The sequence below is a fragment of the Lepus europaeus genome, chromosome 4 (assembly GCF_033115175.1).
Source record: "Lepus europaeus isolate LE1 chromosome 4, mLepTim1.pri, whole genome shotgun sequence".
In the NCBI taxonomy this organism is placed as follows: domain Eukaryota; kingdom Metazoa; phylum Chordata; class Mammalia; order Lagomorpha; family Leporidae; genus Lepus; species Lepus europaeus.
In genome coordinates this window covers 43,547,640-43,566,933 of record NC_084830.1, presented here as the reverse complement: position 1 = coordinate 43,566,933, position 19,294 = coordinate 43,547,640, and the positions used below count along the sequence as shown (strand labels likewise).

The 19,294-nt window shown below is 39.0% G+C and overlaps 1 protein-coding gene and 1 pseudogene across 1 annotated transcript in view; both read left to right on the top strand.

The window, feature by feature from the left end:
* Window positions 1-19,294, top strand: part of VPS13B (vacuolar protein sorting 13 homolog B) — a 785,675-nt gene that overhangs the window by 320,027 nt on the left and 446,354 nt on the right. Inside the window, 1 exon segment of the mRNA XM_062188180.1 lies at window positions 15,084-15,211. Coding sequence (XP_062044164.1) covers window positions 15,084-15,211 — 128 coding nt within the window.
* Window positions 9,408-9,670, top strand: LOC133758326 (RING-box protein 2-like; annotated as a pseudogene).

Here is a 19,294-nt window from a genome sequence, read left to right as displayed (position 1 = left end):
GGCCAAAGCCAGGAGATAAGGGCTTCTTCCAGGTCTCTCATGTGGGTGCAGGTGCCCAAGGAGTTGGGCCATCTTCCACTGCTTCTTAGGGAGCTGGATCAGAAGTCGAGCAGCTGAAACTTGAACCAGAGCCCATGTGGGATGCTGGCATTGCAGGCAGTGTTTTTACTGGTTACGCCACAATGCTGGTCCCAAAGTCTAGTTTTTAATTCAGTTTATGTGAGTAGTTGATTTTCATGGTTTTCATAATTGAAAGATCACCTCACTAGCATACATAGATCCAAGAGGGAGAAAGGACATCATTGACTGCACTTGGGATACTTATTTTTCAGTTTCATCATTTTGCAGTGATCTGTGCTGGTAAATTTCCATCTCCCTATATGCATAAGATAATTATTGCAACTTAATGGAAAGATATTGCTCTTCTCTTAAATAGGTTAGGTTTGTCTTTAGCCCATAAAACTGAGTGTTTGTCTTGTACATGAATATTTTTAAAGTATGTATTCAGATTGTGAGGATTAATTTAGTTAAAAATAGATCACAATATTCGAGATTCTACTTAGTTATGTATATGTAAACTTACAGAACATCACCATTAACTGAAAACAAATGATGGATTGAAGAGCCACTGCCAGTTCCTCCTCCTCCTTGTTCTAAGTGCACCCACTTCCTTTAGTATGCGGAACATAGTATTATCTATGGCCTTCTGACACAACGAAGACTGGCCCCAGTGCCAGCCTCCTTTACTAAATATTAGTAAAGTCATACTTAGATAAAAGTAAACCAACAGTTTTCCTAACAGCTCTATGGATAGTCTTGGAGTTTTGGGGGCCACATTTGTGAATGGCTCTGCTGTTTTGGAATGTATTTACCCAGGTTACCTCAAGAAAGCCTCTTACTTGGGGCCTAGGTTGGAGATCTTTTGAACAGTTTGTGCATTGGTTACCAACTTGTCTGATGAGACAGAACACATATGTAACAAGTTACTGGGATTTATTACTTACAGATAGATAGCAAGGAACACCAGAAGCCTCCGATTCATTGTAGCTGTCCCTTAAGGCTCACCATAACTGCTTGGGGCATATGGTTTCTCCTCTGTGCATGCACTATGTGTACTGCAGTTGAGGGACCCCAGAAAGCGATTAGCTCTGGCTTTTATATCCCAGGGCCTTATGACTTGTCAACTAAAGCATTGAAGAGTCCTGTTTCTAGGTGCCTGTCCTTCACCATCTTAGGATATTGCGTTTCCAGCACATTCAGTAATTATTCTTGAGACCTATAAGCTAAAATGAGGGGAAAACTGGGTTAGTTCAGAAACCAAGGTGCAAGGTTTTGGCTGGCATAGTTAAATAAATCTTGAGTGAAGAAAATATCTGAGGAATATAAAAAATTGATAATATTTCTAAATCTGCGCAGTCAGGCAGTATCTCAGTGGGATAATGAGCAGTGACTATGGTAATGGAAGCACTGAGAACCCAGTGAGCTAGAAGGTGATAAGATTGAGTTAAGCTAAGGAATAGTGAAATAAGCCTTGATGATATGCTTAAAGCATGTTGGAGATCTGTGCAGGCTATGTAATGATGGTCTTAGAATAGGGTAGATAAAACACACATATTATCTACCCCCCTCTCTATATTGTGATTCTTTTACTGAGGAATGGACTTTTTTTTTTTTAATTAAAAAGGATTCTTTGATTGTGAAAGGCAGGAACTGTATTAATGATTTTAAGTAAAAAATAAAAACATGGTTAGAGAGTATACTAACTGTTGATTATCATAACCAAAATGATAAGAAAGTCAAAGACCAGTCATTTTCTTAGAATTGTTTAGTACCAGAGATCCGACACTACTGTCATTCTGTGTTGGATTAACTTTGTCTTACCTAGATTTCTTGACATAAGGTACATGGCTATGGTGGCTCTGAACTCACAGCCTTAATTTTCTGGGGTCACAGAAAATCAGATCTTGTTCATTGTCTTTTGAAAATGTACCTAAGGTGACCAGAGCTGTGGCATAGGTGGTAAAGCCACTACTTGCAGTGCCATCATCCATCTGGGCTCTGGTTGGAGTCTGGCTGCTCCACTTCTGATCCAACTCTCTGCTATGGCCTGGGAAAGAAGTAGAAGATGGGCCAAGTCCTTGGGCCCCTGCACCCATGTGGGAGACCTGGAGGAAGCTCCTGGCTTCAGATCAGCACAGCTCCAGCCATTGCAGCCATTTGGGGAGTGAGCCAGTAGATAGAAGACTTCTCTGTCTCTCTTTCTCTCTCTCTCTTTCTCTCTCTGCCTCTGCCTCTCTGTAACTTTGCCTTTCAAATAAATAAATAAATAAATCTTTTAAAAAAAAGAAGAAAAGAAAATATACTTGAGGAAGATTTTGATTGACCTGTCTTAGATCATGTGTCCACATCTTGGACAGTCACTGTTCTTAGGGAGGTGAGGCACTATGGTTGGCACACTATTGGCCAGGTAGGATTATGTTTCTACTTGCGTTCAGGGGTATGAGATACAATACCAGAAATGTAAGTATAGGAGAAGTATGGCTTATGAGGATAATTTTTGTGTTAGTCCACTTTCCACTTTGTATCTATGAATTTTTTATTTTACAATTAGTCACAGCAAGTGTGTGAAACAAAACACTTTGAGTAAGCCATATTCACACATTTCTGTTTTGATAGAAGGTAAAGGTTATAAAGATATTGCATATATTAACCAGAGATCAGGAGAAAAAAAAATCTAGGGAAAGACATGATATACATAGGACACAATGTGGACTTTACAACAAGTTTTCTTCAAGCAAAGGTTTATTTAGTTGGGGCATAGGAATCGGGGTATGTGTGTGTTTGGAGATTAGTTTATTTGAAAGGCAGAATTAGAGATATCTTTCATCTACTGGTTCACTCCCTAAATGGCTGCAATGGCTAGGGCTGGTCAAGTCCAAAGCCAGAAGCCTGAATTCCATCCAGGTCTCCCACATGGGTGCAAGGGCCCAAGGATGTGGACTGTCTTCTGCTGGTTTTCCAGATGTGATAGCAGAGAGCTGGACTGGAAGTGGAGTAGCTGGTACTCTGACCAGTGCCCATATGGGAAGCCGTTGTTGTACAAGGAGACAACCTGTTGTACCACGAAAATGGCCCCTAGAATGTGTTTTTTGTTGTATAGTTTTGAACAGTACAGGTCTGCTTTGTGCACTTAATTTTCCAATGTTATCTGTTTCGTTTTTAAAGGATTTTTCCCAGAGTTTCATTAATTTGAGTTACCATAAAATGTGATCTAAACTGTTAAGCCAGTAATTTGAAAGCTCTCTGAGAGTACATTGTGATGTTAAAAAGTACATTGAAAGTTTTTCAAATATGGATTTCTTTGGAAATAAGTTTCTTTTTTTTTATATGAACTGGCAAGAATTCAGAAATTCAACCAAATTGTTTTGCATGCAGTCTTTCACCCCCTTTTAGCAGTCAGAACAAGATTATAGTTTCCAGATGAAATTTTGAATGTCACATAGTGATGACATATATTTTCCTAGTTGGCTCAGCATGAGATGCAATTTTGCATGCCATGTCACGCTGACTTGCAGAATCCAAAAGCCATTATTTCCCAAGGGGCTTTCAAGAGTGATAGTATAGAACATAGCTTGTATTTTGATGAAAAGTCTCAGGCCTTATTGCAATTCTTTAGTAAATTGCTTTAAACTTTAAATATTATATAATCTTTAGAAATTTAACAGAGTATTAACCATGTAAAATCACTTTCTCTTTATTTAAATTTATATTGCCAAATAAAGTTGCTAAAATAATCAATATAAAATATATAGAGATAATTAGAAAGATATGGGAGGAAAGCCAGTAGACTGGGAACAAAATCCCCATGGTTTATTATTATTATTATTATTATTATTATTAATTTAGTTCAAAGGGGGAAAGAGAGAGAGAAAGAGAACTCACCAATCTGCCGGTTCATGCTCCAGATGACTGTAGTGGGAGCTGGGAACTCAGTGCAGGTCTTCTCGGTGGATAGCATGGACCCAGCTATTTGAGCCATTGCCTGCTGTCTCCCAGGATGTGCATTAGCAGGAAGCTGGAAGTGGAAATGGAGCTGGGACATAAACCCAGGCAATCTGATGTGGGATGCAGGCATTTGGCCAGTTGCTTAACTGCTATACCAAATGACCTTCCATATAGATCACAGTTTTAATGTTTGAATATTGAAAGCTGTTTATATAGAAGACCAACTCTATACTAAGTAAAGATCTCTACAGTTCGCACCCACACAGACACACAAAGTACCACCATATTTCTAAAGCTGTACCTATTAAATTTATATTTATTAAATAAAAGCTTTCTAAATAAATAAATTAATACATTTAAATTTAAAGAAAGCTGTAGACCTCACCTGTGGTGAGGTTAACAGCCCCTGATATTCTTTCTTTTCCTGTTTAGATCCCAGCTATCTGCAAGTTGCCCTAAAACCTAGTATATCAGTTCTTGGCTACGTATTTTTTATTCAAGATTGATGATCCTTTATTATTTGTCTGACATCAGTCTTCTTTTTCTCTATTTAAAAGGTGTCTCATATCTAATTGTTTTTAGTATCTCTGCTTAGATGTCTTACCAAGCACTCAAGCCTAACATCCTTTTCCCCTTGCCTTGTAAATCTGTACAACTTTGAACCTCTCCTTCCATCCCTGTTGACCATGTTACTCAAGGCTGGCATCTAGGATTTACCCTCATTATCTCTTTTTCTTGTCCACTCTGCTTCCAACTTGTATCTTAAATCTTACTATCTCTTTGTATATCATATCCCGACAAGCCACATCATTTCTTGTGCAGAACAGTGCAGGGGTATTCTAACTATTTTCATTGGTTTAATCCATCATTATTTCCTCCTGATTTCACTTACCCCATTCCATTTTCCAGATGAAAAAAACTTCTTACTAAAATTCTAAAGTGGGTCATATCAGTCTATGTTTAAAATATGTTAGTTGCTCCTTATTAAACTTTAGATAAAACCCAAGCTCCTTACTGTGGCTTCCAACATTTGACCTTTTCTCAAGTGTATCTGAGTGTTCTGTTCCAACTTTTGTCAGTTTTCTCAACATCAATCCTCTTGCATTTGCTCATACACTTCATGCTTCTTCTCTGGGGTCTTTTGCATATGCTGTTTCTATAGTTCCAATTATTTTATTCCTTTGTTCATAGCTATGTACTTATTTTATACTCCAAGTCTTATACTCCCAAATGTTTTTTGGGTGAGGAGTAGAGACAGGGTTCTCCTCTCTAGAATATATGTTAGGGACCTTTATGACTTGTTCACTTTTGTATTTCCTCAATGTAACAGCCATCTCTGGCACTGAGAAGACATGTAATAAATAGTATTTACATGAATGAATAAAATCTTTTTCTCTTTTGCTGTTTTTTATTGAGGAGCAGAAAAATGACATACCTTAATCCTTTCTACCACCTACCCTTTAATTGATTTAAATTTCTGTCCTTTTCATTTGTTTTCCCAGGTTTACCAAGTATATTTATAAAAGATTCAGGTGGTGGTAGGAGCTTGTGGTACAGTTTCTTTTTTTTTTCTTCTTCTTCTTCTTCTTCTTTTTTTTTTTTTTTTTTTGACAGGCAGAGTGGATAGTGAGAGAGAGAGACAGAGAGAAAAGTCTTCCTTTTTGCCGTTGGTTCACCTTCCAATGGCCGCTGCGGCCGGCGTTTCGTGCTGATCCGAAGCTAGGAGCCAGGCACTTCTCCTGGTCTCCCATGCGGGTGCAGGGCCCAAGAACTTGGGCCATCCTCCACTGCTTTCCTGGGCCATAGCAGAGAGCTGGCCTGGAAGAGGGGCCACCGGGATAGAATCCGGTGCCCCAACTGGGACTAGAACCTAGTGTGCCGGCGCTGCAAGGCGGAGGATTAGCCTGTTAAGCCACAGCGCCGGCCATGGTACAGTTTCAATTGGTGTACATAATCTTTCAGTCCTCTTACATCAGAAATTTTGATATGTTTTTAAAATGTTAAATTATAATCCAAGTATATGAAGGACGCTGAGGTAGAATTTTACCTTTAGTTGCTCAGTCAATAAATGTAATCTTAGGTTTCTATCATGTTCTTTTTCTCATAGATACGATTCTAAGAATATAGTTTGTGATGTTCTTAAGTTTGTGCTAAGTGCTTTGGGAAACTTAGCTAGCATATGCCATTGCTTCAGTTGTGAATTTTAGGTCCTAACTGGAAAAAGAAAAGTAAAATGCAATAAGATGGGCTTTTTAGAACTCAGCAAAATTTAGGGATAGAAACCAGTAGCACAAACTTTTAGAATTGGAAAAGTTTTCTCTGCAGAGGTACAACTTGAGATTGCTTAAATGGACTGAGTTTGGAGCCAACAAGAGAGGGCAGTTACTTGGATGGGAAAAACAGGGTTAAGACATTGATTGGGGTGGTGAGGTCATCAAAAAACTGTACTTCTAAGATTTATAATTTTTTTTCATATCATCCATTTCTTTAGAATGTAAGCTTCTCAAAGGCGTGACCCCAGTCTTATATGTGTTTATTTCTCTAGAACCTATCCACAACTAGGCACTCAGTAGTGCTTTTGAATTGAGCTAAGCAGCTTTTCTGTAGCTTCTCAGAAATCTTGGAAGAAGCCAGCATTTTGCTTTGTCTCATCTTCAAGTGTTTTCCCAGCCACATGAGTGGAATAGAAGAATTAGCAGTATAGTAAGATTCACAAATACATCTTGTTTGCCTTTATTCCTGTTGTTTTGAAATTCCCTAAATCCTTCTGAGATCTCCTAAGATTTGAGGAAATAAGGGATTGGGAGAAAGCTGGCAGAGAATGATCCCTTCTGCAGTTCCACAACCCAGTATTTTTGCCAGTTTTTAACCTTCATGGAATAATAACACAGACATCGCAGAGAGAGCACTGCAAAGAGGCATGGAGGAAGAACTCAAGGAGACAGGAGGAGGCCAGATTTTATTGGGACTTATAAACCATTGCAAGAACTTAATGGTAGTAAAAGTAAGATGGGATGCCATAGAAGGGTTTGAATAACTTTTGGGTTATTTTACTAGTATCTCTCTGGATGCTGTGTTGAGAAGAACTTGCAGGGTTGAAAGTACATAAGTAGGTCAATCAATTGCCATATAGCCATTGCCATTGAGTGTGCCTGTGATTGTGGTTACACGGACCAAGTTAGTTTCCTAGAGGATACAAGGTCAAATTCCATGTCTATTTTGAGATAAAGTCAGTAAGATTGTGATAATTGTTAGTATGTGTGATGTAAAGGAGAGGAGTCATTTTTTCCCCTCCTGACATACAGAAAAATAAGACTTGAAGGCCAGTAATATGAAGAATACGGAGGCAGAGAGAAACTCAAGAGTTCTCTTTTGGCCATGTTAAGCTTGAAATTTCCCTTAACTATCCAAATATAGGTATCAATTGGGCATTAGATAAATAGTCTAGAGTTCAGAGGATAAATCCAGACTGCTCCCTGGAAACAGAATCTTTGTAGAGGTTACGTAAATCCATGACTTTGAGTGAGATCATCTGAGAAGAGAGTGCTTGTAAAGAAGAGAAATGGTCCAAGGACTGAACTCTTGGACCTTCCACCATTCAGAAGTCTGGAAAATAAAGAACTAGTAAGAAAACGGAAAAGGATCTGCCAGTGAAGTTGGAGGGGAACATAGAGAGGAAGTGAAGAAAGTGTTTCCAGGAGGTGGTAATGACCCACTGTTTCAGCTGTTAGTGTTGTCAGATAGCTCTAAAAAAACTACCAGAGTCTCAGTGATTCAGCACAGTAGAATTCGTTTCTTGGTCAAAGAAAGATGATTATTACATTCACAGCCTGGTAGCCCTCCTCCAGCAGTGAGTCAGGCACTTTCCATGTAGTCACTCTGCTGGTCCTGAGGGCCTCATGCTCAGAGAACAGCTTTAGGAAGATTTGGGAGATTTTGTTAATGACGTAACATGAGTTCTGGATGGCAGAACCCAGGAGATTCCAATGTTGTGGAGTGAGAGATGTGGTTAGATGAGGGTTTCCTGAATCCGCTGGGTGATAAGGATCAGATCTTTCTTTTTCTTTTTCTTTTTTTTTTTTTTTAAGATTTACTTATTTATTGAAAAGCAGAGTTTTACAGTGGGCAGTTGGAAAGACAGAGAGCGAGATCTTCCACCCGCTGATTCACTCCCCAAATGGCTACAATAGCTGGTACAGGGCCAGTCCAGAGCCAAAAACCAGGAACTTCCTCCAGGTCTCCCATGTGGGTTCAGGGACCTAAGTACTTGGGTCCTCTTCCACTGCTTTCCCAGGCACATTAGCAGTGAGTTGGATCAGAAATGTAGCAGATGGCTCTCAAACCAACACCCATATGGGATGCTGGCATCACAGGCAGAAGCTTTACCCACTACACAACAATGCTATGTGTGTTGAGAACCTTAATTATCTGAGGTGCTCTTAGAATTTTTGGGCTTCACCCAGTTGCTGATGTAAATGAAAGATAAAGGGTATGAAGGCATTACACTGAGGTTTATAAAGCAGAATTAGATGACCAGGCTGTGGGGAGCGAGAGGGAGTGAGATATGGTATTTCCGGGATTACTTAGGTTGTGTGGCTTTCTCACTTTATAACAATACAGGAGTATATGTACCAGACACCATTTGCAGACCCTCTCAATCAGTTGTGCAAAATTTAACTATTTCCTGTAGCAGTTACAGAACTTTATTTATCTTTGATTCTCATTTCTATTGGGTTAAAGAAGTAAAGTAAATACAGGGTCAATGGAGAGTCTCCTGGAGTTGTGTCTGATCTTCAGGGGAGTGATACTAAGCAGGAATTTGACTCTTACCTGGATTCTATGTCATCATCCCCTCTCTCAGGCAATAAAAATAGAATGCTGGAGCAATCCTTAGAAGTGGGAACCTCTGTTAACCCCTGAGCATTTGAAACAAGTTTGAGGAAATGAAATTTAAATGATACAATCAATAAATACATCTTTATTGGATACTTACAATGATTGTAATTACATAGGACAACTTAAGTCACCAAATAAAATGCAATTTCTAGGCCTAGAAGTTTTCTTTTTACCACATGGACCCCCACAAAGTAGTGAAGGATCAGAACTTATTTTTCATTTCTCCACTTAAAAGAGTAAAAAATCAAACATAGGTCAAATAAATATTTTTCATGAATTTATTTTTTTAAAAAATTGGATGATGTATTGGGATCAAATTAAATTCAAACCAAATTTTCTGTATTACTAATCAAATAAAATGGGAATATTTGGGGTATATTAACACAACCGTTCCCCAATTGGTCTCTTTGTTTCCATTCTTTTCCACTTCTGATATTAATGTATCAGAATACTTTTGTATTAATGTAATACTTTTGTATTAAAGTAACTTCGGAGGCCCCACTGCCATGGCCGATGTGGGAGATGACTAGTAGATCTGCATCCTGTCCTCTCACTCCGGGAGCACAGGCTCCAGTCGGGGGACAGAATGTTCTTTCTAAAGAAGTGGCCATGTGGGGCTGGGACATGAAGTGCAACACATGTGCCATCTGCAGGGTCCAGGTGATGGATGCCTGTCCTAGATGTCAAGCTGAAAACAAACACGATTGTGTTGTGGTCTGGGGAGAATGGGATCATTGCTTTCACAACTGCAGCATGTCCCTGTGGGTGAAGCAGAAGAATTGCTGCCCTCTCTGACAGCAGGGCTACGTGGTCCAAAGAATCGACAAATGAGCTTGCCAGAGGCCTTCCCAGTGCCATTGTTTGGAGCCTTGGTGGATCTTGTTTCCAAGTGCCCTACAAAGGCTGCAACACTACAGGGATTAACTCTTCCAACAGGAGGCTGGGAGTCTGTAGGCCTGTTGGACACATCAGAGGTCTGGATTAGCATTTTTGTCAATCTTATTTTCAGAAATTTTTCACAATTAAGAGTATAATTTATTAAAGATGGTCTTTCCTACCTCTGTGTTGTGTGTCACACACACACACTATTTAGAAGTGCTATTAAAGAGGAGAGAGCCCAAACTGAATGACCTTTATAACTTACCTGTTGACATACAAGAGGCAATGGAAGCAGTTCCATTAAGAGGAGAACTTTTATATATCTTCTGGCACTCAAAATGTGGGGCAAGTGTTTGGCACAGCAGTTAAGTCTGCACTTGGAATATGCATATTAGAGTGCCTGATCTTTGTCCTGGCTTTCCTACTTCCAATCCAGTGCCCTGTTGATGCACATTCCAAGAGGCAGCAGGTGAAGGCTCAAGTACTTGGATTCCTGCTGTCAATGTGAGAGAGCCAGACTGAGTTCCAGGCTCATCATGACTTTGGCCTGGCCCAGCCCTGGCTATTGTGGGCATATGGGGAGTAAACCAGCAGAGAGAAGGTGTCTGTGTCTCTCTCTGCCTTTCAAATAAAATGAATGTAAATTTAAAAAAAAAAAAAAAGTATTGGAGCTGGTATTGTGGCACAGCAGGTTAAGCCTCTATCTGCAATACTGGCATCCTATATCAGAGTGTGGTTTGAGTCCCAACTGCTTAGCTTCCAATTAGCTCCCTAATCATGTGCCTAGAAGAACAGTGGAAAGTGGCCCAAATGCTTGGGCCCCTGCCACCCACTTGGGAAACTTGTATGGAGTTCCTGATGGGGCTCTTGGTTTCTGCCTGGACCAGATCTGTTTTCTGTGGCTATTTGGGAGTAAACCGCAGATGGAATGTCTCTCTCTGTCTCTCTCTCTTTCTCTAGTATTCTGCCTTTATAAGTAAACAAATATTTTTCAAAAAAAGAATTTATTTTATTTATTTGAAAGGCAGAGTTGCAGAGAGACAGAGAGAGAGATCGTCCTTCTGTTGATTTGGTCCCAAAATGACCTCAATGGCTAAGGCTGAGCCAGACCAAAGCCAGGAGCCAGGAACTTCTTCTGTGTCTCCCATGTGGGTGCAAGGGCACAAGCACTTGGGCCATCTGCTGCTGCTTCCACAGTTGCATCAGCAGGAAGCTGAATTGGAAGTGGAGCAGCTGGGACTCAAACTGGTGCGGCTTTACCCACTACACCACAACGCCGGCTCCATAAATCTTTATTAAAAAATAAGAAACAAAGAATCAAATTGTATTTTACTACCCTGCTTAAAAATTTCCACTGTTATCTTAGAACCTTAAGATTAACTTTGTTTATTACTGCAATGTTTTTTTTTTGTTGTTGTTTATTGGAAAGGCAGAGTGACAGGGAGAGAGAGAAAGAACGATCAATCTTCCATCCACCGTTTTACGCCCCAAATGCCTGTAATAGCCAAGTCTGGGCCAGGCTGAAATCAGGAAATGGGAACTCCATCCTTGTCTCCCACGTAGGTGGAAGGAACCCAAGCGCTTGGGCCATCTTCTGTTCCCCAGGCACATCAGCAAGGGGATGGATTGGAAATGGAGCAGCCAAGATTCCAACCTGTGCTCCCATAAGGAATGCCAGCTCTGTGGTAGCTTAACATGCTGTGCCACAGTGCCAGCCCCAAGAGTGATATTCATGACTAAATCTTGGTTACCAGTTTCACTCTACTTCAGCTGTACCTGTCTGACTTCTTGTGCAGTATATTTCACTCACACTAAACTACTTGTCATGCATTTTATACCTCTGTGCCTTTGTTCTTGTTCTGTCTGTCTTCAATTTCTGAATTTATCTCGGTTCAACTTTGTGCAACTTCCTTTGTGAAGACTCCTTTGCCAGTGGTTGCTTGAATCATTCAGTCTTTTTGTGTTCCTAGAACATGTTATAGTATAGCATTTATCATTCTTTATAGTAATCGTAGTATACTCATTCAGTGCTCTGGTATGTAGTAAAGAGGCATTGAATAATATTTTTGAGCCTATGTTGATCAAGATTATTTTCTACCTTCCATTTCCTCATTTCTTCTCTTTTTTTATAGCTTTAATTTCTCTCTAACCCCTTGTAAGTTACTGTCAAGATTAAAGTTCAAGTAATGATTTAAATACAGAATGAGAAAGAATATGGATACTGGTGAAGGTCAGGCATCAGATATTTATACTAGTTTAATAGTCCAACATGAAAATTAGCTTTCTTGTTTTATAGGCCCACTTTGAGCAATCTGTTTTTTTTATGAAACTTAGTTATGAGCATATAATATTGGAAAACAATGCCAGACTGGCAAGAGATACAGCTGTAAGCAAAAAGGCATCCTTTTCCAAGCTAAAAATTGTTGATGCTTAAACAAGATCTGCTGGTACTGTGAGGAAGCATTTTGGCCCATTCCCTACCCTGTACTGTTGTATCTGGTGGCAGACATGTTGGTTGTTGCTGTACATACACTGAGATGCTTATAGAAGATAAAACTTCATATATATATATACATATGTGTATATATATATGTACACACATATATGTATATATGTAGAGAGAGAGTGATTTGGGAATTAAGGTGAGGATGAAAGAATTTTAAAGGTTTCATTGGATCAGGGTGGTAATCTATAAATAACTTGAAGGGTAGATTCTAGAGACATTGGTTTCTTTGCTTTACATCAAAGTTCCCATGAACTTTTTGAAGACCCCCTTCCATGCAAGGATTTCAAAAATTTTTCACCAGGAAGAACTTATGTTTTAATTCTAGTTTCAAGTTCTACTGTTTGAAGTACCTTTGTACATTGTAAGAAAGTATTAATCAGTGCTGTCTTCCTCCCTACCCCCCCTCCCTCCCTCTCTCTACTACTTCATTGTTTCCTTTTATTTTTTCTTTTTCTTTCTTGACAGACCTTTAGAACCTCTACCCTGCCCTATGATCTTCCATTGAGATTTAAACTGTATTATTTCTCTCCTGAAAGTTATGGATGAACTAATTGAAATCTAATAACTGAAGTGATTTTACGATCTTGTATCTTGAATTGGTAGAATAAAAAATGAGACCTAGGTTTCCTGATTCCCTCTAGTACATTCCTTGCAGAAACATATATTAGTCCCACTGGTATGTGAAATTCGAGCACTGAAGAGTTTTAGTTCATTTTCATTTTAAATCTTAAAGCCAAGTATTTTTTTTTGACTTTTTGATATTATGAAGTAACCTTGTTATTGTGAGACTTGAACTTTAAGAACCTAATCCATTTGGTATTGAATGTCAATGTTTGGTGCCATTGGTTTAAACATATTATCAGGTACTTAGAGTTACCATTTACTATCATTACTCAACCCTTCAAAATAAGAACAGAGATTTTTGACATACTGAATTTGGGTAATTGTTACCAGGTTCCAGTTTAACCTGAAGAAGGTAAAGAAATGTTTTGATATAAATCATTGAAATGTTGAAATAAAAAAATGCCATCCTTTGATTTTGGGGACTAAAATTTCTAGCTCACTTCTTTATCAATTTTATTAAACTGATAATATGTTAATAAATGTGCATATAAAGATTATTTCTCAGTGGGGGAATGGGCATAACCCAGATATGTCTTCAACAGCCAAATATTAATGACTACCATGTGTTGGCTTTACCATATTATCACTGTGCTAAGTTACTTCTTTGGGAGAGAGAGACATTCAACAGGTTAAGATGTCACCAGGAAAGATGAAGTACTCTACAGCATTGTATTCAAATTCTAAGAGGTTATAGAGGGAAGGATCAAATAGAATTTTGTAGTCAGTTACCAGTTCTCAGAGTAAATGACATTTAAGTTAGAACTGAAAAAAAAAATCAGATTTTAGATCTGGTAATCTTCAAGTTTTCTTCTATATGAAATCATTATTGAGTTATGATTTTCATAATCTCTTTTTATATTATATATATTTTATATTATAGCACTTAAGCTTAATAGTACTCATTTTTGTGTAGATCAGGAACCTGACAATTTAGGAGATTAGATAGCTTTTCCAAAATCATCCAGCAAATGGCACAGCTAAAACATTAACTTAAGTTGGCTCCAAGTGTGGTACATTTTCCATGGTATGAATGAGGAATAGTATTGTACCAAGTTGGATCATACATCCATAAGAAGTAATCATCAACGTATTTAAAAAAAATTTTTTTTTAATTTGTGAGGCTGACATAGAGAGGCAGAGAGAAAGAGAGAGGTAGACAGACAGAAGGAGATAGCTCCTATCTGCTTGGTTCACTCCCCAGAAGCCCACAATAGCTAAAGCCAGGAGCCAGGAACTGAATTCAAGACTCTTATCTGGGTGGCAGAGACTCTATTACTTGAGCCATCATCACTGCCATCCAGGGTCTATATTGACAGAAAGCTGGAGTCAGAGGCCAGAGCTGGAGGGATTTAATATAGGTACTCCAAAGTGGAACGTGAGTGTCCTAAGTACTAGGCTAATCACCTACTCCTGTTAATATTATTTTAACCAATTAAGTTTGGGTCTCAGTTTACAGTATTTATTTATTGCTGAAGATAAAAATTGTAATAGTTATATTTGAGATCAGACTACCATGTTAAATGTAGGTTTTATATAGCTCTAGTGAGAATTAAAAAATCAGATTGCTTCTAAACTATTTGAGGTATCACCAACCTTAGTAGAAATATGATTCTGCACAAGTCTACCTCCCAGTACCAAACCCTGACAAGAGTAACAAATGTGGAACCGGCTTTGTGGTGCAGTGGAATAAGCTGCCACCTGTGATGCAGGCTACTCAGTGATCACCAGTTCAAGTCCCTGCTGCTCCACTTCCAATCCAACTCCCTGCTAAGGTGGCTAGGAGCTGTGGAAGATGGCCCAAGTACTTGGGCCCCTGACACCAACATGGACAATCTGGATGGTATTCCTGGCTTTGGTATGGCCCAGCCCTGGCCATTGTGGCCAGTTGAGGAGTGAACCAGCAGATGCAAGATGTCTCTCTCTCTTGCTCTCTCACTGTGACTCCCACTCTCTGTAACTGCATACAAATAAGTAATATAAATCCTTTTTATAAAAATGTTTCAAATTCCTTCTTGATAAATAATTTTGTAGCATAGAAAATGTAACATGAAATTTTATAATCTGATGAAAGTTATAATTTTAAAGAAAGAAACAGTCTTGAAAATACTTCTTGTATGTTTTTGCAAACATATAAGGTAGATTTCTGTTAATTAAGTACCTGTTTTTATGCTAGAATCCCGACCATTGTCAGTTCCTGTGAAAGCCATGCTGAGTGTATCCAAAGGCTGTAGAAGTCCAGAAGAAAGAATGAAAGAATTTATTGGAATCATATGGAATGCAGTAAAGAGACTCACACTACAGGTACAGTAAAAATTACAGATATTGTAGCTCTAATTTCTAAAATCCATTTTACTTTTCAGCATCATTAATATTGATGAAAATTTTTTCACAGAATAATGCTCATGTATACTATCTCATTTCCATAATTTAATTGGAGACATTTAATTGCTTATAGTGAGCAATAGTGTATGAATCTCCTATTTATAAACATGATAAAGTTATAAAACTACATTTTTGAGATGCTCATTTTTCAAAAAAATTATTGATTGATTTTTATGTATTTGAAAGGCAGAGAAATGAGACATGGAGAGCCATCTTACATCTGTTGGTTTACTCCTCAAATGCCCCAATAACGGGCTGAGTAAGGTACAGTTCAAGATCCCAGAAATCAATCTGGTTCTCCCAGGTGGGTGACATGGACCCAGCTAGTTGATCTATCACTTGCCACCAGAGTGTGCTTATAGTAGGAAGCTTGAATTAGAAGTGAAAATGGAGTGCACAGCGTGGTGGTGTCATAGGTTAAGTTGCTGCTAGTGAGGGGTTAGTGCTGGTTCTGGTCCCAGCTGTTCCACTTTTACTCCAGCCCCCTGCTAATGCTCCTGGGATAGTAGCAGAAGATTGAGTACTTGGGCCCCTGCCACCCATATGGGAGACCTGGATGGACTTCTGGGCTCCTGGCTTAGGCCTGTACCAGCCCATGCTGTTGCAGATATTTGGAGAGTGAACCAGCTGATGGAAAAATCTCTTTCTCTCTGTCACTCTGCCTTTCAAATTAAACAAATCATAAAAATAAGATCATGTTTTGTCCAAACACGTTAAGTCACCTACAACAATGGCATCATCCTATATGAACTACAGTTCAAATCCTGGCTGCTTCACTTCACAACCAATTCCCCACTTATGTTATTGGGAAGGCAGAAGAGGATGGCCTGAGCACTTGGGCCTCTGCCACCCATGTGGGATAGCTGCATGGAATTCCAAGGTCCTGGCTTTGGCCTGGCCCAGTGCTAGCTATTGTAACTATTTGGGGAGTGAGCCAGTTGATGAGTATCTCTGTCTTTCCTTCTCTGTAATTTTGCCTTTGAAATAAGTAATTGTAAAAAAAAAAAAAAAAAAAAAAACAGGCCGGCGCCACGGCTCACTAGGCTAATCCTCCGCCTCGCGGCGCCGGCACACCGGGTTCTAGTCCCGGTCGGGGCACCGATCCTGTCCCGGTTGCCCCTCTTCCAAGCCAGCTCTCTGCTGTGGCCAGGGAGTGCAGTGGAGGATGGCCCAAGTGCTTGGGCCCTGCACCCCATGGGAGACCAGGAGAAGCACCTGGCTCCTGCCATCGGATCAGTGCGGTGCGGCAGCCATTGGAGGGTGAACCAACGGCAAAAGGAAGACCTTTCTCTCTGTCTCTCTCTCACTGTCCACTCTGCCTGTCAAAAATAAAAAAAATAAATTAAAAAAAAAAAAAAAAAAAACGGCCAGTGCCGTGGCTCAACAGGCTAATCCTCCGCCTAGCGGCGCCGGCACACCGGGTTCTAGTCCCGGTTGGGGTGCTGGTTCTGTCCCGGTTGCCTCTCTTCTAGGCCAGCTCTCTTCTATGGCCCAGGAGTGCAGTGGAGGATGGCCCAAGTGCTTGGGCCCTGCACCCCATGGGAGACCAGGAGAAGCACCTGGCTCCTGCCTTCGGATCAGCACGCCGGCCACAGCGGCCATTGGAGGGTGACCAACGGCAAAGGAAGACCTTTTTCTCTGTCTCTCTCTCACTATCCACTCTGCCTGTCAAAAATTTAAAACAAAACAAAACAAAAAACAAAAGTGAAGCTGGTTTTTGAATCCAGGCATTCTGATAGGGGATGTGGATGTGCCAAGCAGCATCTTAACCACTATGCCAAACACCTGTCCTTTGAGATGTTTCTTGAATTTAAAAAATATATATTTTTTGTTTATTTTAAGCATCATTTAAAAAGATATGAAATGTTCAGTGTTCAGATCACATTTTACTGCAATACTGAGATAAAATTTTAATTGAATTAAATCGACATAAAATTTATCTAATTATATTTTCTGATTATAAATTAAATATGAAAGCTAATACTATTTACTTTTATTATTACTAAATTTTCTTCTTGTGTTCATTTTTTTTAATGAGTTGTTTTTATTTATTTGAAAGGCAGAGTACAGAGATTGAAAGAGAGGGAGATCTTCCATCTGCTGGTTTGCTCTCAAATGGCTGTAACAGCCACAGGTGGGCCAAGCTGATCCAGGACCCAGGAGCTTCATCTGTGTCCCCCACAGGGGTACAAGGGCCCAAGCACTTGAGTGGTCCTCTGCTACTTTCCCAGGAGTATTAGCAGGGACCTGGATTGGAAATAAAGCAACCATGATTTGAATTGGCATCCATATGGAATGCTAGCATTGCAGGTGATGGCTTACCCACTGTGCCATTCTTCCAGTCCCACTGTTTTCACTTTTAAGTACATACAACTCAAGCTTAGTGAATTATCTACCTTCCAGATCATGTCTAACTTATAAAAATATGTAATTATATCCTTATCCCACAAACATAGTTAAAATAACTCAATAGTTATAAATTTTAGTTTTTTTAAAAAATTTATTTATTTTTATTTAGTAAATATAAATTTCCAAAGTACAGTTTATGGATTACAGTGGCTCCCCCCCCCCCATAATTTCCCTCCCACTCGCACCCCTCCCATCTTCCACTCCCTCTCCCATTCCATTCACATCAAGATTCATTATCAATTATCTTTATATACAGAAGATTGATTTAGTATATATTAAGTAAAGATTGCATCAGTTTGCACCCACACAGAAACATAAAGTATAAAATACTGTTTCAGTACTAGTTATAGCATTACTTCACATTGGACAACACATTAAGGACAGATCCCACCTGTGAAGTAAGTACACAGTGACTCCTGTTGTTGACTTAACAATTTGACACTCTTGTTTATGGCGTCAAGGGAAGAAGAACTTTAAGCCAAATGATTTTGGTCTTCTGGTCTCATTGGTAAAAGCATGGCCTAGGGAACACGCAAGGCTCGAAGCTCGAATAGATATTCAACTACATGAATACATGATGTTATTAAATATTTAATGATTTCAATTTTTCTCTTTCTATACTTACCAAAATTTTAGGTTTTAATGTATGATATTTTCTCTTTGAATAAAATATGAAATACCCTAGAGGTATCATTATAGAATTTTATGTGTACTAGGCAGCAGTCCTGGATCCTTCCACTTCTGCTGAAGATCTAAAAATTTGCAAGTGAAAGTTGCTTTCACCTTAAAAATGAAAGCAAGCTAGATGGTCTGTAAAATTAGTTATTTGAAACACACAAAGAACTGAGGTCCCAAATTGACATTCCCGTAACACCAATGTGCAAAAATCCAAAAGTGAGTAGCAACCCAGAGATCCAAGAATCTAAGAAAGCTCTGAGCCGAGTAAATAAAAAGGAAACCACAGCTAATTAAGTTATAGTCAGACTCCTAAAATTCTAAAGATGAAGAGAAAAATTTCAAAGCAGGGAGAGAAAAAAGGCACTTTATGTATACAAATGAACAGTGGTAAGAATTTTTCCTAAAATCTCATAAAAAATAATGGAGGATAGAAGAAAATGGAATAGCCACTTTTGTATGCTCAGGAAAATAAACTGCTAACATAGAAGTCTATATCCAGCAAAAATTTTGGCAAAATAAATATGTAAAGATAGAACTTTTCTCCAACATACAGTTACTACAGGATACATTGAAAGAAGTTCTCTAGGCTGAAAACAAATGATAACATATAGAATCTAGGTTTTTCAAGCAGTAATGAAGTATATTACAAAAAGTGAATGTATTGAAAAACAAGTGAATATTAAAGAAAAATATGTTTTATTCAGAAATACATGTGTGTGTATGTTTTTTAAAGATTGATTTATTTGAAAGAGTTAACAGAGAGGAAAAGGCAGGGAGAGAGAGAGAGGTCTTCCATCCTGTGGTTCACTCCCCAATTGGTCGCAATGGCTGGAGCTGTGCTGATCCCAAGCCAGCAGCTAGGAGCTTCTTCCAAGTCTCCCATGTGGGTACAGGGGCCCAAAAACTTGGTTCATT